General features: G+C 42.9%; 1 protein-coding gene and 1 long non-coding RNA gene across 4 annotated transcripts in view; one reads left to right on the top strand and one right to left on the bottom strand.

Annotated features, from left to right (window-relative positions):
* Positions 1-8,775, bottom strand: part of MAP4K3 (mitogen-activated protein kinase kinase kinase kinase 3) — a 186,282-nt gene extending 177,507 nt beyond the window's left edge. For 2 of the 3 annotated variants that reach the window (XM_025868110.2, XM_025868109.2), the window contains exon 1: positions 8,367-8,775. In XM_025868110.2, coding sequence (XP_025723895.1) covers positions 8,367-8,462 — 96 coding nt within the window. In that variant the 5' untranslated portion in view covers positions 8,463-8,775. The remainder of the gene's footprint in view (positions 1-8,366) is intronic. The other variant, XM_025868112.2, reaches the window with a different exon arrangement.
* The window catches only part of LOC141373574 (uncharacterized), a 12,661-nt gene continuing 2,159 nt past the window's right edge, over positions 7,996-18,497 (top strand). The window contains exons 1-2 of the long non-coding RNA XR_012379704.1: positions 7,996-8,139; positions 15,512-15,679. This is a non-coding gene — a long non-coding RNA (uncharacterized lncRNA). The remainder of the gene's footprint in view (positions 8,140-15,511; positions 15,680-18,497) is intronic.

Genomic DNA, 18,497 nt, shown 5'->3' on the forward strand with positions numbered 1-18,497 from the left:
TTCTTTACTACTTTTCACTTTGTTTGCTCCATCATCACTTACCTCACCCTTCGCTTACTCCACATACTCTAGCACAATTCTATGAATCCTTGAGAGCCCCTAGAATTCTTTCTTGAGGCTTCGAAAGGTCAAAATGATTTTCATAACAATATGAAAGTGTTATTTTCCCCCTTTTACTGTGTTGACATTTGCACAACAGAACAAAAACAATGGTGATAAAACTGCTGGTGCCTTGGCACCAATCAAAGCAGTGGCCCCACAATGTACCACCAATCACTGCATTCTTCACTGCCATGCACTCAAAAGGAAAAAAAAAAAGCCAGTTTCACTGAAGAATTTCCTTACTGAAGCATAAACATTATTAATTTTATTAACTCCTAACCTTTAATACAAGTCACTTTTATATTCTATTTGATGAAATACATAAAACACTTCCATTGCATACCAAAGCACAATGGTTGGCTCAAAGAACAGCATGTGTGATTTTGAGTTGCAAACTAAACTAGCCACTTTTTCCACAGAACACCATTTTTAACCAACTGAGCCACTCAGGCGCCCCACAGAACACCATTTTTATTTGAAAGAACTGGCAAACTGGTTATTCATGCTGACATTTTATTGAAAATGAAGTAATGATGGGGAACCTGGGTGGCTCAATCAGTTAAGAGTCGGCCTTCGGCTCAGGTTGTGATCCTAGCATCCTGGGATCAAGTCCCGCATGGGGCTCCTTGCTCAGCAGGGACCCTGCTTTTCCCTCTGCCTGCCACTCCCCCTGCTTGTGCACCTGGGCGCACGCACTCTCTCTCTCTCTCTCCCCCCCTGACAAATAAATAAATAAAATCTTAAAAAAAAAATAGAATTGAGAATCTGTCTTCTATTTAACCAAGTATTAAACTTCTCAGGTGTAACTGCTAATAGAGTCAATAGCAAAAGATATAACTAGCATACACAATCTTGGGGTTCTCAATGGCATAAAGGGCCTCTGAAACCAAAAATTTGAGAATCGCAGATTCTACTTAGCAGGTATTTCCATCTTTCCTCTCTGATCCATTCTCATCATGACTGTCAGAATAATCCTGAGCACTTTCAACACTACTCCTGTACAGAAACCTTTAAAGCTCCCAATATCCTACCACTTCATATCTAAATGACTTTATCTAGCTTCCAAGTTTATAAATTGGCCCTACCTTATCTAGCAAATCTTCTTTCTCCATGCTCCCCAACACAAGCCTTCTGTGTTAGTCCCCAAGCCTTTATCCACCCCTGTAGTTACACATTCCTGGGAATATCAACATCCCCATTCCCTTCTCTGCCTACTTTCTCTCTCTTTCTGTCCCCTCCCAGCTACCTAAACTTAACTCGTTCTGAAGGGCCGGGGGGGGGGGGGGGGGGGGGCAAAAAATACAGTTCTTTGAATGTTAGGCTTACAAGTCTGTACTTTAGTCTACAGGAAATGTAGGAAGATTCTTTGACCAGGAGAGGGGGGATGACCATCTCAACCTTCTAACAAGACTTTAATCAAACAAAATAAATATCTTATTTGAACATGACTAAAATTCATAATCAAATCTAAAATTCTTCCACAGCATTTAAGGACTAAGGTAAAAAACACACTGTCACACTAGGAATCCAAACCTATAATCTCAGGTCAAGGCAGCCTGGAACTCTGAAACGTGGCATCTTCCAGAACAAAAAAGACTAAAAAACAAAACTAAAGCAGAAAACAAACATGTTCTCATCTCTTGAATATAGGGCCTTTTGGTACTGAACAAAATCCTTTCCTAAAAGCCCAATTCTGATAGAAACAAAACACACACACACAAAAAAACAAAATAAAACCAGTATGTAACAGCTACATATATTCACTAGTCACTAAAGGTCTTTAGTTTAAAATGACAGAATATCTTCATATGCACTAATAGGTAGGACCATCACTTAATATGCAAAAGACACATTAAGCCTACTGATTTAGTTTAGGCCTAATAATAATCCACAGTGCTTAATTCATTCTGTACCCACTACTGCCAGAACTCTAGGTCAAGCCCAATACATCATCTTTTCTGTAAAACCTGCTATGATTTCTCCCAACCAGAAACAATGATCTCCTCTTTCTCTAAACTCATGTTGCATATGGTTTGTCCCCTTCAAGTCAGTTCATTCATTCATTCCACAAATATGAACCAAGAATCTAATATGTGCCAGGTACTCTTCTAGGCTCTAGAACACAGCAGTGAACAAAACAAAACCACCAGCTTCCTGGATTTACACTATAGTGGGAAGAGAAAGGTAATACACAACTAAATATAAGGCAACAGATGTCATAATAAAAATGAAAATTAGGTAAAGAGCAGAGGTAAACTTTCTATAAAGCTAACAGAACTCAAAGTTCAGCCTCCCCCACTCACATGGGCCTGTGAGTGCTTAGGAATTACTGGGACATGCAGAATGCCACAGAAGGTGACCAGTAGCAGCCAGTGCTAACAGTGAGCATTTCATGAGTGCATTTCTGAGTAAATGCCTAAAGAAACCTCAGAAGGAAAGGACCTGACCCTAAGGTTATAGCATCTTGTTGGGACATCTTTTCTCTTTCTAAATAAATATTAACTTTCATACCAAATTTTTTATTCTTATTTGTTTACTTAATGAGGGCCCCCCAAACCTATCAAAATCTGGATCCATCCCTGCTAAAGATGGAAAGTGAGAGTAGGGTGCTGTTTCCTATAGGGTGGTAAGGAACAAACATTTAAAGGTGACACTTGAGCTGAGACCCAAGGGAAATGAAGAAGCAAACCATACAGCTATTGGGGGAGGGCAGAACACCAAGCAAAAAAACCCTGAGGCAGGAGCGTGAGAAGCAAGGTATGTTAGGACAGTAGCAGGAGAAATATATAATAATAAGTGATACTAGAGCAATTAATGATTACAGAGTATTGTGTGTCAGGCACAGTCCTAAATACTATTCTAAGCATTTCTTCTTTACAGCTGAGTAAACTAAGGCACAGAGGACAGGATTAAAGTAATTGGCTAATGGTGGTGAAACCAGGCAGTCTGACTCCAGAGCCCAGCTCTTAAACCACTTTGCTAAGCTACAGAGAGGTCGGTTGTCCAGCTTATGGAATGTCTAGACAATCTCTCAGCCAGTAAGAGTGTTAATAAGCTAGAAAAGAAAATATCAACAAGGTTTTGATCTCAAACTATGATAGCTAAAAGTAGGTACACATTTTATGTCCCTATAAATACCAAGTGCCAAGTCTTGTCATTTTTGCTCCTCCACTCATAGTCCCTAACACATTTCCTTTCATATTATAGCTATTCAATGTAGGATGGTTGTTCAATGTACTCTCAAGAGAGAACTAGCAACTATTCACTCTCCATGCAAAACAACGTATTAGATGTTCTTTCACAAGTAAATACATATATACATCAAATCTTGGAGGTAAGTACTTCCTTTAGGGGATCAGATCCATATCAAAGTCAGATAACCTGTTCTTTTTTTAAAAGCTCTCAAGAGAAATGATTCCACAATCTGTTCCACTGTCTCTTTCCATCTTGAATAAATACTGATGCTGGAAAATCCCTTAATTTACATTAAATACTCAAACACGCTTTCTGAAGTTTAGGACCATTTCCTCAGTTCCCTCTAGACTTTGTCCTCCATGAAAGTAAAAAATAAGCATAATCCCAATCATGCTTTATTTTCCTTCACCTATTCTTTTCTAAATGCCTAAGGTATTCATGTTCCTCAACAGAAGTCAGGTTTCAGAACTCAAGTTTTCCAGTCTTATAAACACAGACTATAATGAAAGAATTAGTCTTTGATGATACTAATCAGAACACCTTGAAAGATACAGAACTACAAATAAGCCAACATAATTCACTAAATGCTTGAACAAATTAATTTCCTGATTTCACTGCCCAATCTTCCATTTTTTTCCTGTCAGCTTTCATAGAGACTCTGTTTACATAAACTACCATGTGAATGGCTTTGGAGCTTAGCAACATTGCAGCCTCTGCTTCATGGGGAATGGCTTCCAAACACACATAGATAAAATCAGTATCAACATTTCCAAAGCATGTTCTCTACAAGACAGTAATTCTAAGGACAAGCAATATGTATTACAAAGAAAAAGAATCCCACAGTCAAGTAGTTAGGAGTTTGCTGGATTAAGCAACACTTAACAGGTTTCTTTACCATATGACTTCTCAATCTTCAGTATACTCCTAGTAATGCTTACCCTGGAGGATCCCCACCACATTTTGAAATGCCTACGAAGTCCTGTCCAAAATAAAAGATGATTCCAAGGCCCCAAGTCTTAGCAAACTATCAACAACTGGAGCTTTGGACAAAAGTGGGATACAAGGAAAGGCCCATTTGGAGGTAGATGTAGTCTGTGAAGAGGTCAGGTAGACAATGGGCTTATAGAGCTCAGGAGGAAGCACAAGCTGGAGTCATCTGGGAGTCGTTCACAGGGATCAAGCTGAAGTCATGAGACTAGACAAGATACTTCCTTAGATACACAGTAATAAGACTGGTCTTTCAAACATCCTTGCCTTAGTCCATCTCCAGTTTTAGTATCTTCTGCTTCTCTCTAGCAATAAATCTAGAAAAACATCAAGACATGGGGTAGGAATAAGGCAAATCCAACTGAAAAACTGCCTGTTAAATACCAGCACAATGTGTGTGAAAATCCCATTAATGTTGATAATGTGATCTGGTATAGAACTACCAAATTTCTCCAAGAGAACTCTTTGAAATGACAAACCTAGAGATGATTCATTCTTTTTTTTGTCAATGTAATGAATGCTATAAGGCCATCTCTACAGAAAAACACACACACACAATATTAAAACTATTAATTTCAGAGGGCTTCACGGGCCTCCTGAGGCCCAACCACCGAGCTCTCTAGTTGTCAACTCCTAGGTCCCTAGGTAATCCCGGCTACAAACTTCATCACACAGATGAAGGCCACAGAGTTACAGGACATTTAAAAGTATGACTTTTTTAAAAACCGTATTTTCTATGTACTTTAAGACAGTGCAGAGAAAATGTATACTTGTATTTTTTAGCCTTGAAAACATGAAAACCTACTGGTTGAGTAAAACTCAAGTCATTTATCTAACACCATAAACAGAAGGGCATACAATGATAATAACACCTTCACAACAAAACAGCCGAGAGGCCACAAAGCTAATAAATTCCAGATCTTCCATACTCTACTTCAGTGCTTTTTAACTAAACCATGTCACCTTAAATAAGCATATTATTACACTGGGTAGGATACAGTTTTTAAAATAAAAATCCCTTGAAACACCCACCTTCTAAGAGTGACTATAAATAATTAGGTGTCTAACTTACTTAATCTGATCACTCCATTTTTAGCACCTAAACACAAATTAGGGAGCAAATTATACATACTGGCTTTTGAAAACAAACCCTCTAATGCACTCCTCTCTAATCAACACAATTTGTATAAATAAGAAAAATCTAAAACAGCAAAACAAATACAAAAAAATCCATTATCTTTATACATGGACATGATTACAGACAAAAATACAAACAGCTTAAGCTTTGGGTTATTTAGCAAGCAGGGGGTATGATGCCAAAACCACATGGAGTTTCTCGGCTTTGGGCCCCTGGTATGGGAAGAGGCTGGCAGGCGGGGATCAGCATCTATTATCTGATGTCCATTTGGCAGACTCTACAAAAACAATGAGGCCTGGCTGCACAGCAGGAGTTAGGTATTCCAACTACTGCTTAAAGATCCACTCTAACACAGAGTATGGCTACAATTCACATGCTGAACTAAACGTGTGCCTTAATTTCTCCACTGGAAATTCAGTCATACGTTATATGCCCATATCCTATCTTTATAGAAGCAGTAGTGCTATCGTTAAGAATGAAGTCTCCAGGCGCCTGGGTGGCACAGTCAGTTAAGCCTCTGACTTCAGCATCAGGTCATGATCTCAGAGCCCTGGGACTGAGTCCACATGGGGCTCCCCTCTCAGCCGGGAGTCTGCTTGTCCCTCTTCCTCTCCACCTCCCCCTGCTAGTGGTGTCTCTCAAACAAATAAAATAAAAAAAGAATGCAGTCTCTAAAGGGTAAGGTTCAAACTGTGGCTTTGCCACTTACCAACTTTGGCAAGTTACTACAACTTCCTTGTGCCTCAATTTCCTCAAATGCAAAATGGAGTTAATAACAGCTCCTATTTCATGGAGTTGCTGTAAGGAGTAAGTAAATGAATACATGGAAAAACCTCAGAGCAGTGCCTAGCAAATAATAAGCACTCCATAAATGTTAGTTCTCATTATTATTACTTTAAACAGATGACAAGAGTAATCAACTTATACCTGTATAGCACTTAGATGTATTTAGGAAATTATAGGCCTTAATTTTTTTACTTTTTAATCATGTGGCTTAACTACCAGCTGTTTCTTCTAAATATAGTAAATACACGGCCAATTATTTTTGTAAAGAACTCGAAAAGAACTTACTATACACACTGCCACCTAAGATTTACACACTAGTAAAGTTTTAGTTAACTTTTCAACTGAATATAACTAGACTCCCCTAACACTTCTAATCTCCTTGGATCCATTTACTTTGACTTTCATAATCACCACCAATTCCAAAACACAGCAATGGTTATTCCTACCCGGACTACTGCAATGGCTGCCTAACTGTTCTTTCCCCTCCAATCTACACTGCAGGACAGGTAGATCTTTTAAATCTAATTTTACTCCTCTACGTAAAACCCTACAATGGCTCCCCATGGTCCTAAAGAAAAACCTGTCCTCCTTAAAGACCTAAGAGGCCTGTATGATCTAGGGCCATTCTCTTTCTCTGGCTGCTCAAGCCACTGAGGCCTTTCAAATCCTTACCCCTGTTCCTTGGGGCCTCACAGCCTTCACAGATGATGCTCCCTCTATCTGGCATAATCTTCTCTCCCCACTGCCTCTGACTCCCAAAAGGAGATCAGGTCCTCCTGTGACATGCTCTCATAACCCTAATCCTAATCCTCTTTCTCCTGGGCAGCACAATATAAAACTGCAATAAAATAATCTAAGTGGTTGTTTAGTGTTCCTCTTGCGCCGCGCCCCCCCCCAAAATATAAACTCCAAGTAAGACTTAGGAATATGTCTACCTTTTCCTGCTACAACCCAAGTGCTTAGATGTCCAGTACCTTATACTAATAGGTGTACGCAAAACACCCGTGTTATCTTATGGGAAAACCTGAGGATACAAACGATGACAGACAGCAAATCATCCGCAAAACAAGACTAATGCAGAATCCTGGCTGCACTGGGAGTCACCATCCGTGGTACAGACACTCAAGTAAAAGCAAAAACCTATTGCTTAAACATGGGCAAAAAGTTTAGTTAGAACGAAACTTTCCAAAGCAAAATTGTGCATCCTCAGATGTTATGTGATGCAGATGTTATGTGAAACAGGAGGAGTTCCACTTCAGTCATCAGTAAGAAGATACACAACTAAATCAAGACTGCGGCCACATTTGGCACTATCCGCTTCTTGGCAGTCTCTCCGAGGCCAAGAGTGGAGCTGGCCAGGGAAGAATGATTTATCTCCCACGCTTAGAAGGGGTCCCCTCTACAACAGGAATGCTGTACTACTAATGGACTTTGAATTCTAACCTCGTCAAACCAGTACCTTTACTGAGTATTCAATTCGCTTAAAAAAAAAAAAAAAAAGGCCGAATTTTATGTGTCACTGACAAAAGCTAAGTTTAATGAGGCATCACAGTCCAATTCGATTAGGAGAAAACAAAGTTGCTTTTTCCTCCGACACAGGGAAAAAAAATTATACTGACCAGATTTCTTTTCCAAACGAAAGTCATTATTCGGAAAATTAAAAGAAAACGGTACGCGGATGCTGAGAGGCGAAAGGTTGGGGGGCTGTGGGTGGAGGCTGCCCAGGGTAGTAACTACCGCCGGGCGCGGTGGGCAGCAGTGCCAAACCTACAGCGGGCCGTCCCAGGTCCGTCTGACGGACACAGGTTTGACATACGCCAAAGCCCCGCCGTCTGCTTCGTCGCACTGACCTTGCCAATGCAACAAACAGCCAGACCCTCTCCGCACGTCCAGCCCTTCCCGGGCACCGCGCGTCCAAGGGGAGCGCTCAGGTAAGGGCTCCGACGTCTCGGGGTTACCCGTTTGGCCCTTTGTTCGTTCCAGGGCAGCGGAGCCCCGGGCGCCCGCTCCTCCTCCTCCTCAGCTCCCGGGCGCCCGCGTCTCCCGCGGAGGAGCAGCGCGGACGCGGGCGCACAGACGACGGCGGCGCCCCCCCCGCCCTCCCCGCGGCGGGTCCCGACCCCCGCGGCCTCGGCGGCGCGCGGCCCCTCGCCCTTACCTTGTAGACGTCGCCGTAGGTGCCGCTGCCGATGCGCTGAATCAGCTCGAAGTCCTCCTGCGGATTCCGGCGGGACAGATCGAAGCCGGGGTTCATGGCGGGCCCCGGGTGCCCCCCGCCTCCCTCCCGGGCAGGGGAGGGGGGGCGCTCAGGGGGCCACACGGAGAGTGGGAGCCGCGGCCGGCCCCCTGCTCCCCCGGCGGTCACAATCACCCGGCTCCACGCTGCGGCCGCCGCCGCCGCTCCTCTCACGCCGCCGCCGCCGCCGCCCGGGCTAACCGTCCCCGCCCCCGCAGCCCGCCGCCCGCCGCCGCGCCAAACCCGGGTCACACCCACAAGGAGAGGAGAACGCTCGCAGCCCCTCGCTCGGGGTGCAACTCCAACATGGCTTCCGCCTTCGCTGCTCCTCCCCCTCCCCTTACTCCGGCTCCTCCACCCTCCCTCCCCTTTTCCCGGCTCCGGCCCGACTGCGCAGCCGCGATCCCGGAGGGAGCGCTCTTCGGCCCCGCGCGCGTGCGGCCCCGTGCGCGCTCCGGCTCCGCGCGCCTGCCGGGTGTGGGCGGGCGGCCCCGCAGCGCCGGACCCCGAACTCGCGCCGCGTTCCCGGGCCGCCAACCTGCGCTTCTTGACAGCGGGCAAGGCTTGCTGGGAGGGCGTGACTGCCCCGGGGGCCACAGGGGGGGTCCAGGGGGTCTGAGGATGAGGGAAGAAAGTAGCTCGTATTCGCTTCTGATTCCCCGAACGGCAAAGTTTGACGTTGCTGTATTACCTCCCAACCCTAAGCAGGTAGTATAGTTTTAATTTGCAAGACAGCCAGTGTCCCCAACTTATTTTTAGAAGCACCTACACATAGGACACAGCCGAGTACCAGAGACTTTTCTGAGACTGCGGGGAAGGGGTGGCCCTGAGGAAAGCCCCTGAGAAAAGTGAACCGTGCTAGGTTTGACACCGGACACTCGGGGCCCTTGGAGCTGGCCTGCCGCGGTGCAAAAGAGGGCAGGCCTGGAGGGCGACCAGGAGGCGTGTGGAGTGGATAGGGCGTGGGAAGCTCTGGGGGGAAAAACATGCTGAGCGGCCGCCCACCAGCCCGCGTGGAGGGCGTGGGAAGCAGGCCGAGTCTAGAACTGAAGCAGTGATTGACCTTCTCCAGAGACGCGGGATTATCAAAGACCCGGGCGAGGACAGTGCAAGCTGTGGAGCAACCTTGCAAAGGAGAGGTGGTGGAGGGTGGAGCATGAACAAGATCCATCCTGCACCTGAAACGTAAACACATGATGTGGCGGAAGCTCTTTAGTTTACCCAAAGCCCCACCCTGCGTGAGACCCAGATTGTGAGCATTACGTCCAATCTATGTGGACACCAGCTAAACTGTTAATACCTGTCCAAGAAAGCATGTGGAGTGTTAATTTTCTGTACTCAATAAACTGCCCACTAGGCATTTCCAAAAGCTTTAATCAAGTAGGTGATGGCCACTTGGACGATAGCACCTTGAGTTTTGCTTCAGAAATGCCTTCCTAATAACCAGAAGGCACCACACCTTCTGACCACCAGTGCTCCCTAATGCCTGGTGACTCCTGAGAAACTAGGTCTTATCAAATTTAAGGATAAAATAAGTATAATCAAATAATAGTCAAGCTACTTATAGTTAACTGCCTCATACATTTTTATCTTTTCAATCCTTTTGCCTACAGTAAGATTGCATATTTATTAAGTTCTCAAAGAAGTTGTTTTTCTGAGTATCTATTGACTAGAAGATGGAAAATGACCATCTCTTCACTGATATAAGTAGCCTCCAATTGTCTAATTTTTAATTAAAGCATCAGTAATATGTGCATATCATGTAAATTACTACCATGTGAGTGCTTATCACTGGATTTCTTCTAGCTAGATCTCACCTTAAGGCTCTGATATCTTGAGAATTAAACTCCTGAATATAAATGTTATTCCATTCCTGCTTTTGCCTGTTTAGGGCACTTGCTGGGGACCCAGACTGCAGGCCTTTCTTCAACTTGTACACATTTGGAGAATTGTTTGGCCTCTTTAAGCCAAACATGAGAATAATTAGTCCAGGATTCAGATAGCAGACCTAATAAACTATCCCAAATAGGAATCAGTTCTGCTCTCTTTCTCTGCCTTTTTAATTCTGGAAAGCCAAATTCTCAGCACTGTCTTGTTTGCTAGGATTATCATCTGTGCAGATAACTTTATATTTGCATCACTAATAGACTTCTTTCAAAGGGAAAAGACATTTCAGTAGGGCTGAAATGGTCTTTAAGGTTTTGTTTGTTCGATTTTGGCAGGACCAAGCTATTCCTTTTGAAAAAGGATTGATTTTCATGTAAGGGCCTCATTTGCCATATGGGTTACAACATAAATAAAAGGGCTTTTGCAATTAACTGCTCACAAAGAATAAAATATTTTGTTCTTTGTAATATATACATGCAGATGCCAAATCTGATGTGTTTGTTTTTCCTCTTCCAATGCTCCTCAACTTTGCTGGAAGTAACACTAATGATCACACTTCTTTGAATCCGAGAAATAGCTTCCCTCTTCTATGATTAGAAGCATCCTTAGAAGTCATCTAATCTTTTCAGTTCAAGAACTGCTTCTACAGCATCTCTCCTGAATTTATTGCTACTTGAATACCTTCAGAAAAAGGAAACTCACTGCTTCCAAAAGCAACCCACCGCATTATGAGATAGTGCTAGTGAGTGATCATAATAACAATAATAAAAACAATAGTAATATCTAACATCCCCAAGTGCCTACAAGGTGCCAGGAACTGAGCCAAGTACTTTCCATGTGTTATCTCATTTAATTCTCACAACTTGATGACATAGGTATTATCATAATTTTTTGAGGTACAGGCAGATTAAGGTGGCTCAAAGTAACAGAAAGCTGAAATTTGAACAGAGGTAAGACACAAAGGCCAGATACTTTTTTTTAAAAAAGATTTTTAATTTGTTTATTAGAGAGAGCGACTGAGAGAGCACAAGGGGGAGGGGCAGAGGGAGATGAAGACGCCCCACTGAGCAGGGAGCCTGCCACAGAGCTCAATCCCAGGACCCTGAGATCATGACCTGAGCCCAAGGCTTAACTGACTGAGCCACCCAGGTGCCCCAGAAGGCCAGACTCTTAACCCTTAATCTATACTCTGCTTTATAGTATACTTTTTAAATTTTCTCTTATGCAGGGGCACCTGGGTGGCTCAGTCAGTTAAGCATCTGCCTCCAGCTCAGGTCATGATCCCAGGGTCCTGGGATCCAGTGCCACATTGGGCTCCCTGCTCAGTGGGGAGTCTGCTTCTCCCTGTCCCTCTGCCCCTCCTTCCTGCTTGTGTGCTCTCTCTCCCTCTCTATCTCAAATAAAGAAATAAAATCTTTTAAAAAAATAAAATTTCTCTTATGCTAAGCCAAAATCTGCCTCCTTGCCATGCATTTAGACTCAACAATTATTAGATTCTAATGGCATAGAATACAGAAAAGAAAACCACAGTGTCTGCCATCAGGGAGTTTACAGTCTCACAAAACTGTGAGAAGCACAGAAAAGGGGCAGGAATGCAGACAGGAAGATACAGGGAGGATGCTAAAGCTAAATCTTAAAGAATGTGTTGGAGTTAGCCAGAGAAATGAAGGGGAGGTTGTACACTCCAGGCTGGCCATGTAGCCCTAGCCCTTTGAAGCACCCACCCATGTAAGCATCACACTGTAGGGAGTGGGTAAAGGCTGAGATGGACAGTATATCCAGACCACCCTTCTCTTAGCCCATCCTTCATGGGTCTGTGGCTTAGGGTTTCTTTAGTCTCTGTACCAGCTCTCAGTTTTAGCCTCAGGACTTCTTGTCTAACTACCCACTGGATCCACTTCTTTGGCTTACTGACTTCATAATCACCACTCACATTTCAGTATGCCAACAGCTCTGGGAAAGGAATACTGAGCAAGCCTTAGCTCAAAAAAGACCCTACAACCAGGCCATCTACCAGAGGAAGAGAATCAGACTCAGACATACGTGCAACAATGACAGAGTTCCAGCATGTTACACAGCCTAGCCTAGCACAGCTCTGAGCCAGGCTACCAGGATTCATATCTTGTCTCTCTGTCCCCTACTGAACGACCTTAGGAAGTTATTTCAAAATGAGGCTCTTATGGAGTCAAAACTAAAATACGTGTTAAGGGGTGCCTGGGTGGCTCAGTTGGTTAAGCATCCAACTCTTGGTTTCAGCTCAGGTCATGATCTCATGGGTTGTGGGATCAAGCCCTGTTGTCAGGCTCTGCCCTCAGCAGGAAGTCGGCTTGAGAATCTCTCCCTCTGCCCCTCCCCCTCTCCTGTTCTCTTTCCCTCTCTCTCAAATGAATAAATCCTTAAAAATAAATAAAATACATGTTAAAGTCAGCAGCGCCTAGACCACAACAAGCCCACAAGTATTAATTACTATTATTCTGAGTATATTTTAAAATTTATTTTTTAACTTATTTTGGTGTAACTATTTTTTTAGTGTTATATTGGTTTTAGGTGTACAATATAGTGATTCAACCATTCCATACATCGCTCGATGCTCATCACAAGTATACTCCTTACCCCATCACCTATTTAACCCAATCTTCCATCCCCCTATTTTAGAATGTTTTAAAGTGTGACAGTCACAGGGATGGGAATAGAGATATTATTTAGAAAACAAATGCAATAACATATGTAAGAGAACCTGATTTAAGGCCAGGGATGCTGAGGACAGAGAGAAGAGAAAGAACACAAAGATCATTAGAAGGTGGAATTGAAGGTTTGGTGGAGTGAGGAAGAAGGCAAACAATGGGCAACATATAGGCTTAGACAATGGGAAGGTCCCAAGAGGGTGAGAGCATTTTCCGTAGTAGGAGGTGTTAGGGTTATTTGGGGGAAGGTTTTAGCGTTGGGTCAAAGTAAATGATTGTTTCATATCTGTTAAGGTTGAGACGCTCAACTAGAAATGTAAAATTAGTGACAAAAAACAGAGTTGAAACTTAGAAAAGATGTCAGGGCTAATTTTTAAATTTTGAGGGTCATAGTTTAGGAATATTTATTATCTATTATGTGCCAAACACTATATTAGGTTCTAACAGTGCAACAGGGCATGGTCCCTGAATTCAAGTTGGGCTACAGACAAATTCTCAGATAATTCCCTTACAAGGAGATAAGTACTGAGGTGCAGGAAAGAAGAGCCAGAGGAGATACTAGGTGCTGCTTAGGCTAATAACTTGGCTCTTTTTCAAGCCAACATATATATATATATGTTAACATATATATATATATGTTAATATATATATATATTTAAATTTTAAAAAATATTTTTTATTTATTTATTTGAGAGAGAGAGAGAACGAGAATGAGAGAGAGCATGAGCAGGGGAGAGGGAGAAGCAGGCTCCCCACCAAGGAGGGAGCCCAATTCGGGACTCGATCCCAGGATCCTGGGATCACAACCCAAGCTGAAGGCAGACACCCAACCAACTGAGCCACCCAGGCACCCCACGCCAATATATATTTTTAAATTTTCTTTTAATATATATTTTTAAATCGTGTATTCAACATTTATTTACAGGTAAGGTGGAGCTCTGCATGGGGAGTAGGTGGAGATGGATGTCCTCAGGTGTCAGCTTTCAGCTTTCCACACTGATATTCTGAGCAATTCAGTTCTGCTCCCAGATTTGCATATGTCCCAGCACAGTGTTTCTCAATGGAGGTTTTATTAGCATTTTGGGTAGGACAATTCTTCCTTGTGTGGGACTGTCCTCTGTTTCAATACTGCTCCCAGCCACACTGACATCAGCCACAAAAATAGCCACACATATTTCCAAATGTCTAGGGTTGGGCTGGGGTGGGGGATGGGAGTGACTGCATTGAGAATGTTTGCCTATCATGTCCTTGAGAGAACTGTCACCCACACCAAACTATTTATCATAGTAGTCCTTTCTATCTCATATAGAATATTCCCTGAGACAAGTTCTGATATGTAAAATATCATCCCTCTTATTTCCAATGCTTGGCACCCGAGTGGGGGTTCACGGCCCTCTTTAGATGCACAACCAAGAGTCCACCTGCTCTTTTTCACATAACTTCTGGGGCCACATAGGAGGGGACCAAATCCAGTCTTCGCAGGTTATGGAAGTCTTCACAGAGGAAGGATCCTCTAGGCTGAGACTTAGCCTAGTAGAGGCTAACAAGTAGAGAATTAGCCAAGCAAGAATGTATACTCCAGACAAAGGGTACAGTGGTTACATTCAAAGAAACGAAAGTAGTTCTGTTTAAGGAGAGTAACAGATGAGGCTAGTGTGGTAAGCAGGGACCAGTCCATTAAGGAGCACATAAATTGTATTAAATAATTTGTATTTCTTCTTGCGAACAAAAGGGTGCTATTGGTAGATTTTCAGCACAGGAGTAGCATGATCTCATTTGAGCCTTAGAAATACTCCACCAGCTGCAGATGGAGAATGAATTGGAGTCAGGTGGCAGGACTGGAGATGAGTTGGGAGAATAGTTCAGAGACCATTGTAGCAGTCCAGGTAGGAGAAAATGATGGTCTGAGTTAACATATGGCCTCAGCATCAACATTCACTCATGTATTTGAATTGTGGGTTGAGATGAATTTTCACAGGGAAAATAAATGGAATAGGCAGAAAATGGGTTCCTAGAAACCCCCCAACATTTAGACTGTGAACAAAGGCAGAGAATCTAGCAAAGGAGACTAGGAAGGTGGGATCCAATATGATATGTGGAAATGGAATGGTATGGGAGCCACAGGAGTGCACTACTTGGGACTCCCTGCAAGGAAGCGTGTGCTGTAAGGAGTGTGAACCACTGACAGCCTCTAGCCTCCATGCCTTTGGGATCCATCACAGCATTCATGCAGAGGTCTCAGTCTCCCCAGAGGCTCCCAACCAATGACTGAGCACAGCCAGCCATTCCTGCCCAATGCAATTTGCTCTAATGGGCAATCTTTGCTCTGGGGCACCCCACTGGCATCACTGAGCTAGTCTCAGAGCTTCCCTGCAGTCCTTCTTCCTACCCAGTCCTTCTTCCTTCTTTCTCTCCTTTCACAGGTATTAAGTCAAGCATTGCAGTCTGAGAGTCTTCTTTCTTACTCTTTCTCCCTTTCCTCTTTATCCTTCACAGGTGCATCTTGCACTTCGAATTCGATTTTGCCATCTGCTGAACTAGTACAATTGACATCAATGCAGCAAAGGAGGAAATTTTAAGAGAGTGATCAAGCTGTGTTAAATGCCAGAGAGAGACTAAGGAGGAGGGAGACAGAAAAGTTTCATCAGATCTGTCATTATGGAGGTCAGTGCTAATCTAACCATTGAAGTTCATAGTGCCTCTTCCGCTATTGTGTCTCCTCTTAGTTATATTCTCCCAGATGCTCTTCAACATCTCATCCAGACTATGAACTCATTTAATTTGTTAATATCTTTTTAAACTCTGGCACTAGGAAGTGAGTTCAGTATTCCAAATGCAGTCTGGTCAATGTTGACTATAGGGAGATTATAACTACTTGTTATTTGAACACTCTGTTATAGCCTAAACTTCAATTCAGTTTTTTTATAGCCACAAAAACTCAGGGCCACTGTACTGTTCAACATCAGGGAATGCCATTCAGATTCTATAATTCTCAAGTCCAACCTGGCCCCTGGGTCCTGATTTTAAAGATCTCCAAAACCCATATTTGCTCCCCTCTGAATCAGATCATCAGAGGTGCTCTTGAACCCTCATTGTCATAAAATGCCAGGGAAAGAAACCTGGTCTCATGCATCCTACTGTAAAGTTCCTGCCTTGCCAACAGTTTATCAGACCAGATATCATCTTCCCATCACCGAGCCATATATAACAACACCATGAACAAAACAGGGCACAGAGTACCTCTACCCAATATTGCTTCCAGGTGAGATCTTGCAAAGACAAACAAGTCAGACAAAAGCCTAGAACCTTGTTTAGAAAGACAAGAATTTCCAATCTTCTTGAGAAGCCAGGATTTCAAAGGGGTGCTCTTTGGCTAGCACTGCAGGTAACTGATATCTTTTTAGATTTAGCTAATCCTCGAGGGGTGCAGGCTGTGTGAAAAATAGACAACAAAATATCAAAGGATTACAAGGAAGTACAGGTGGAATATAGGCTGGGTAAGAGACTAAGAGATGCTGAGATAATCTTATTGATGAAACTTCTGATTATATTCATCTTTTATCACATGATAGATTAGAGCATAGTGTTTGCCTGGTTCCCTTTTATATAATATCTAGCCTACAGTTCCCCTTAGATTTCCCCAGTTAAACGGTGTTGCCCTGTACCTTCGTTCCCAAATACAGTGAGGTCACTGTTGGACCAGATCTAGTTGGTCCAGAACAAATGTGGTTGGATACACGCTGTTTCCAGAGTATATTACTGCCCAGAGTATTATCCTGCTGGCCTTTTTTAAAAGAAGCTTATTCTAGTTAATCTTACTCCCTTAGGAGGACTCCAACCCCTACCCCCAACAAAACCTGTAGTAAAGCAATCTGCTTAAAGATCTAGGAAGTTCATCACTTTGGGGGAAAAAAAAATCCTCTAATTTGGTTTAAACCTGGACTGAAGGTTTGTTTCCTTGATCAAAACAAACAAAAAATAGAAATAAAAGCTCTGTTAAATAATTCAAATAACATGCCAGGAGTTTTCTATTATTCCTTACTCCCTGCTCATAGTTCAAGGTGATGTATAGATAACCCAAATCTCAAACTGACCCAGATCACTGCTCCAGGGGATGGATCGATTTGCTGGGTCTGGGCTCATAGCAAAGCCCATTTGGATCAAGGTATGTCTCTTCTCGGCATTAGAGTCAGAACTTCTGCCTGGAATCTGATCATCTGGGTTGTTTAAAGATACTTTAAAAATATATATATATTTAAATCAGGACTCATCTGGTAGTATGAACTTTCCCAGCTAAGCATCTGATACCATCAGAATAGTTTATTTATTTTTTTTAAGATTTTTTTATTTATTTATTCATGAGAGACAGAGGAGGAGAGAGAGAGAGAGAGAGAGAGAAGCAGAGGGAGAAGCAGGCTCCCAAGGAGCAGGGAGCCCAATGTGGGACTCGATCCCAGGACCCTGGGATCATGACCTGAGCCGAAGGCAGACTCCTAACCATCTGAGCCACCCAGGCGCCCTACCATCAGAATAGTTTAAACATGAGTTGATGGAATAACAAAAAGAAGGAAACTCATGAACACTTCCCTGCTGCTTTATATTTTATTTACCAACTGTTAAGCCACTATATGAAATTTGTGAATAGACTCTTTTAAGCATAAATGTGGCACCGCATACAGGCAGTCTTTTTCTGTGTTAACCTCAAAACAGTTATCTGGGCACCAATATCTGAAAATGTTTATATAAACTTTTCTTTATTTTTTTAAATTTAAATTCAATTAGTTAACATATAGTTTATTATTAGTGTCAGAGGTAGACTTCAGTGATTCATCGTCTTATATGACAGCCAGTGCTCATTATGACTCGTGTCCTCCTTAATGTCCATCACCCAGTTATCCCATCCCCCACCCCCATATGAACTTTTAATGCCAAAAAGTATAACACTCTTAAGTTGCTGATGCCAATATTTAGGGTTTACCTCTCACCTAGAGAGAGCACTCTTCAGCCATTCCAAATAAATCCAAAACATCGTATCTGCAAATCTGAATGCTGTCTGTTTTCTGCTATGTGGTGCAAGTCTTTTAATTAGGCTCTCTGGCTCCATTGTCTTCTGCTTCTGATAATACTACACCTGGGCAATAAACATGTCTCTTAAAATGCCAAAAATGGAAATATAGAAGTCCTGAGGGAAAGCTAAATTTGGAATGAATGTGAGTTCACTTTGAAGCATGTTGGGTTTGAGGAGATGGAAGGGCCTTAAGGAGGGGACATCACAAAGACAGTCACAGATTTAGGTAGTGCAAAAGGGAATTACATCGTGATGTGTAAATGTGAGTCATAGAAATAGAGATGGTAGAATCATGGGATCTCCAAGAGAAAAGGCTGAGAGTGTAGAGCAGTGGTGAGCAACTTGTTTTTCTTTCTTCTTCTTCTTCTTCTTCTTCTTCTTCTTCTTCTTCTTCTTCTTCTTCTTCTTCTTCTT

The sequence above is a fragment of the Callorhinus ursinus genome, unplaced genomic scaffold, assembly GCF_003265705.2.
Source record: "Callorhinus ursinus isolate GAN/ISIS: 27379988/994484 unplaced genomic scaffold, GSC_fseal_2.0 scaffold10, whole genome shotgun sequence".
Classification (NCBI taxonomy): Eukaryota; Metazoa; Chordata; class Mammalia; order Carnivora; family Otariidae; genus Callorhinus; species Callorhinus ursinus.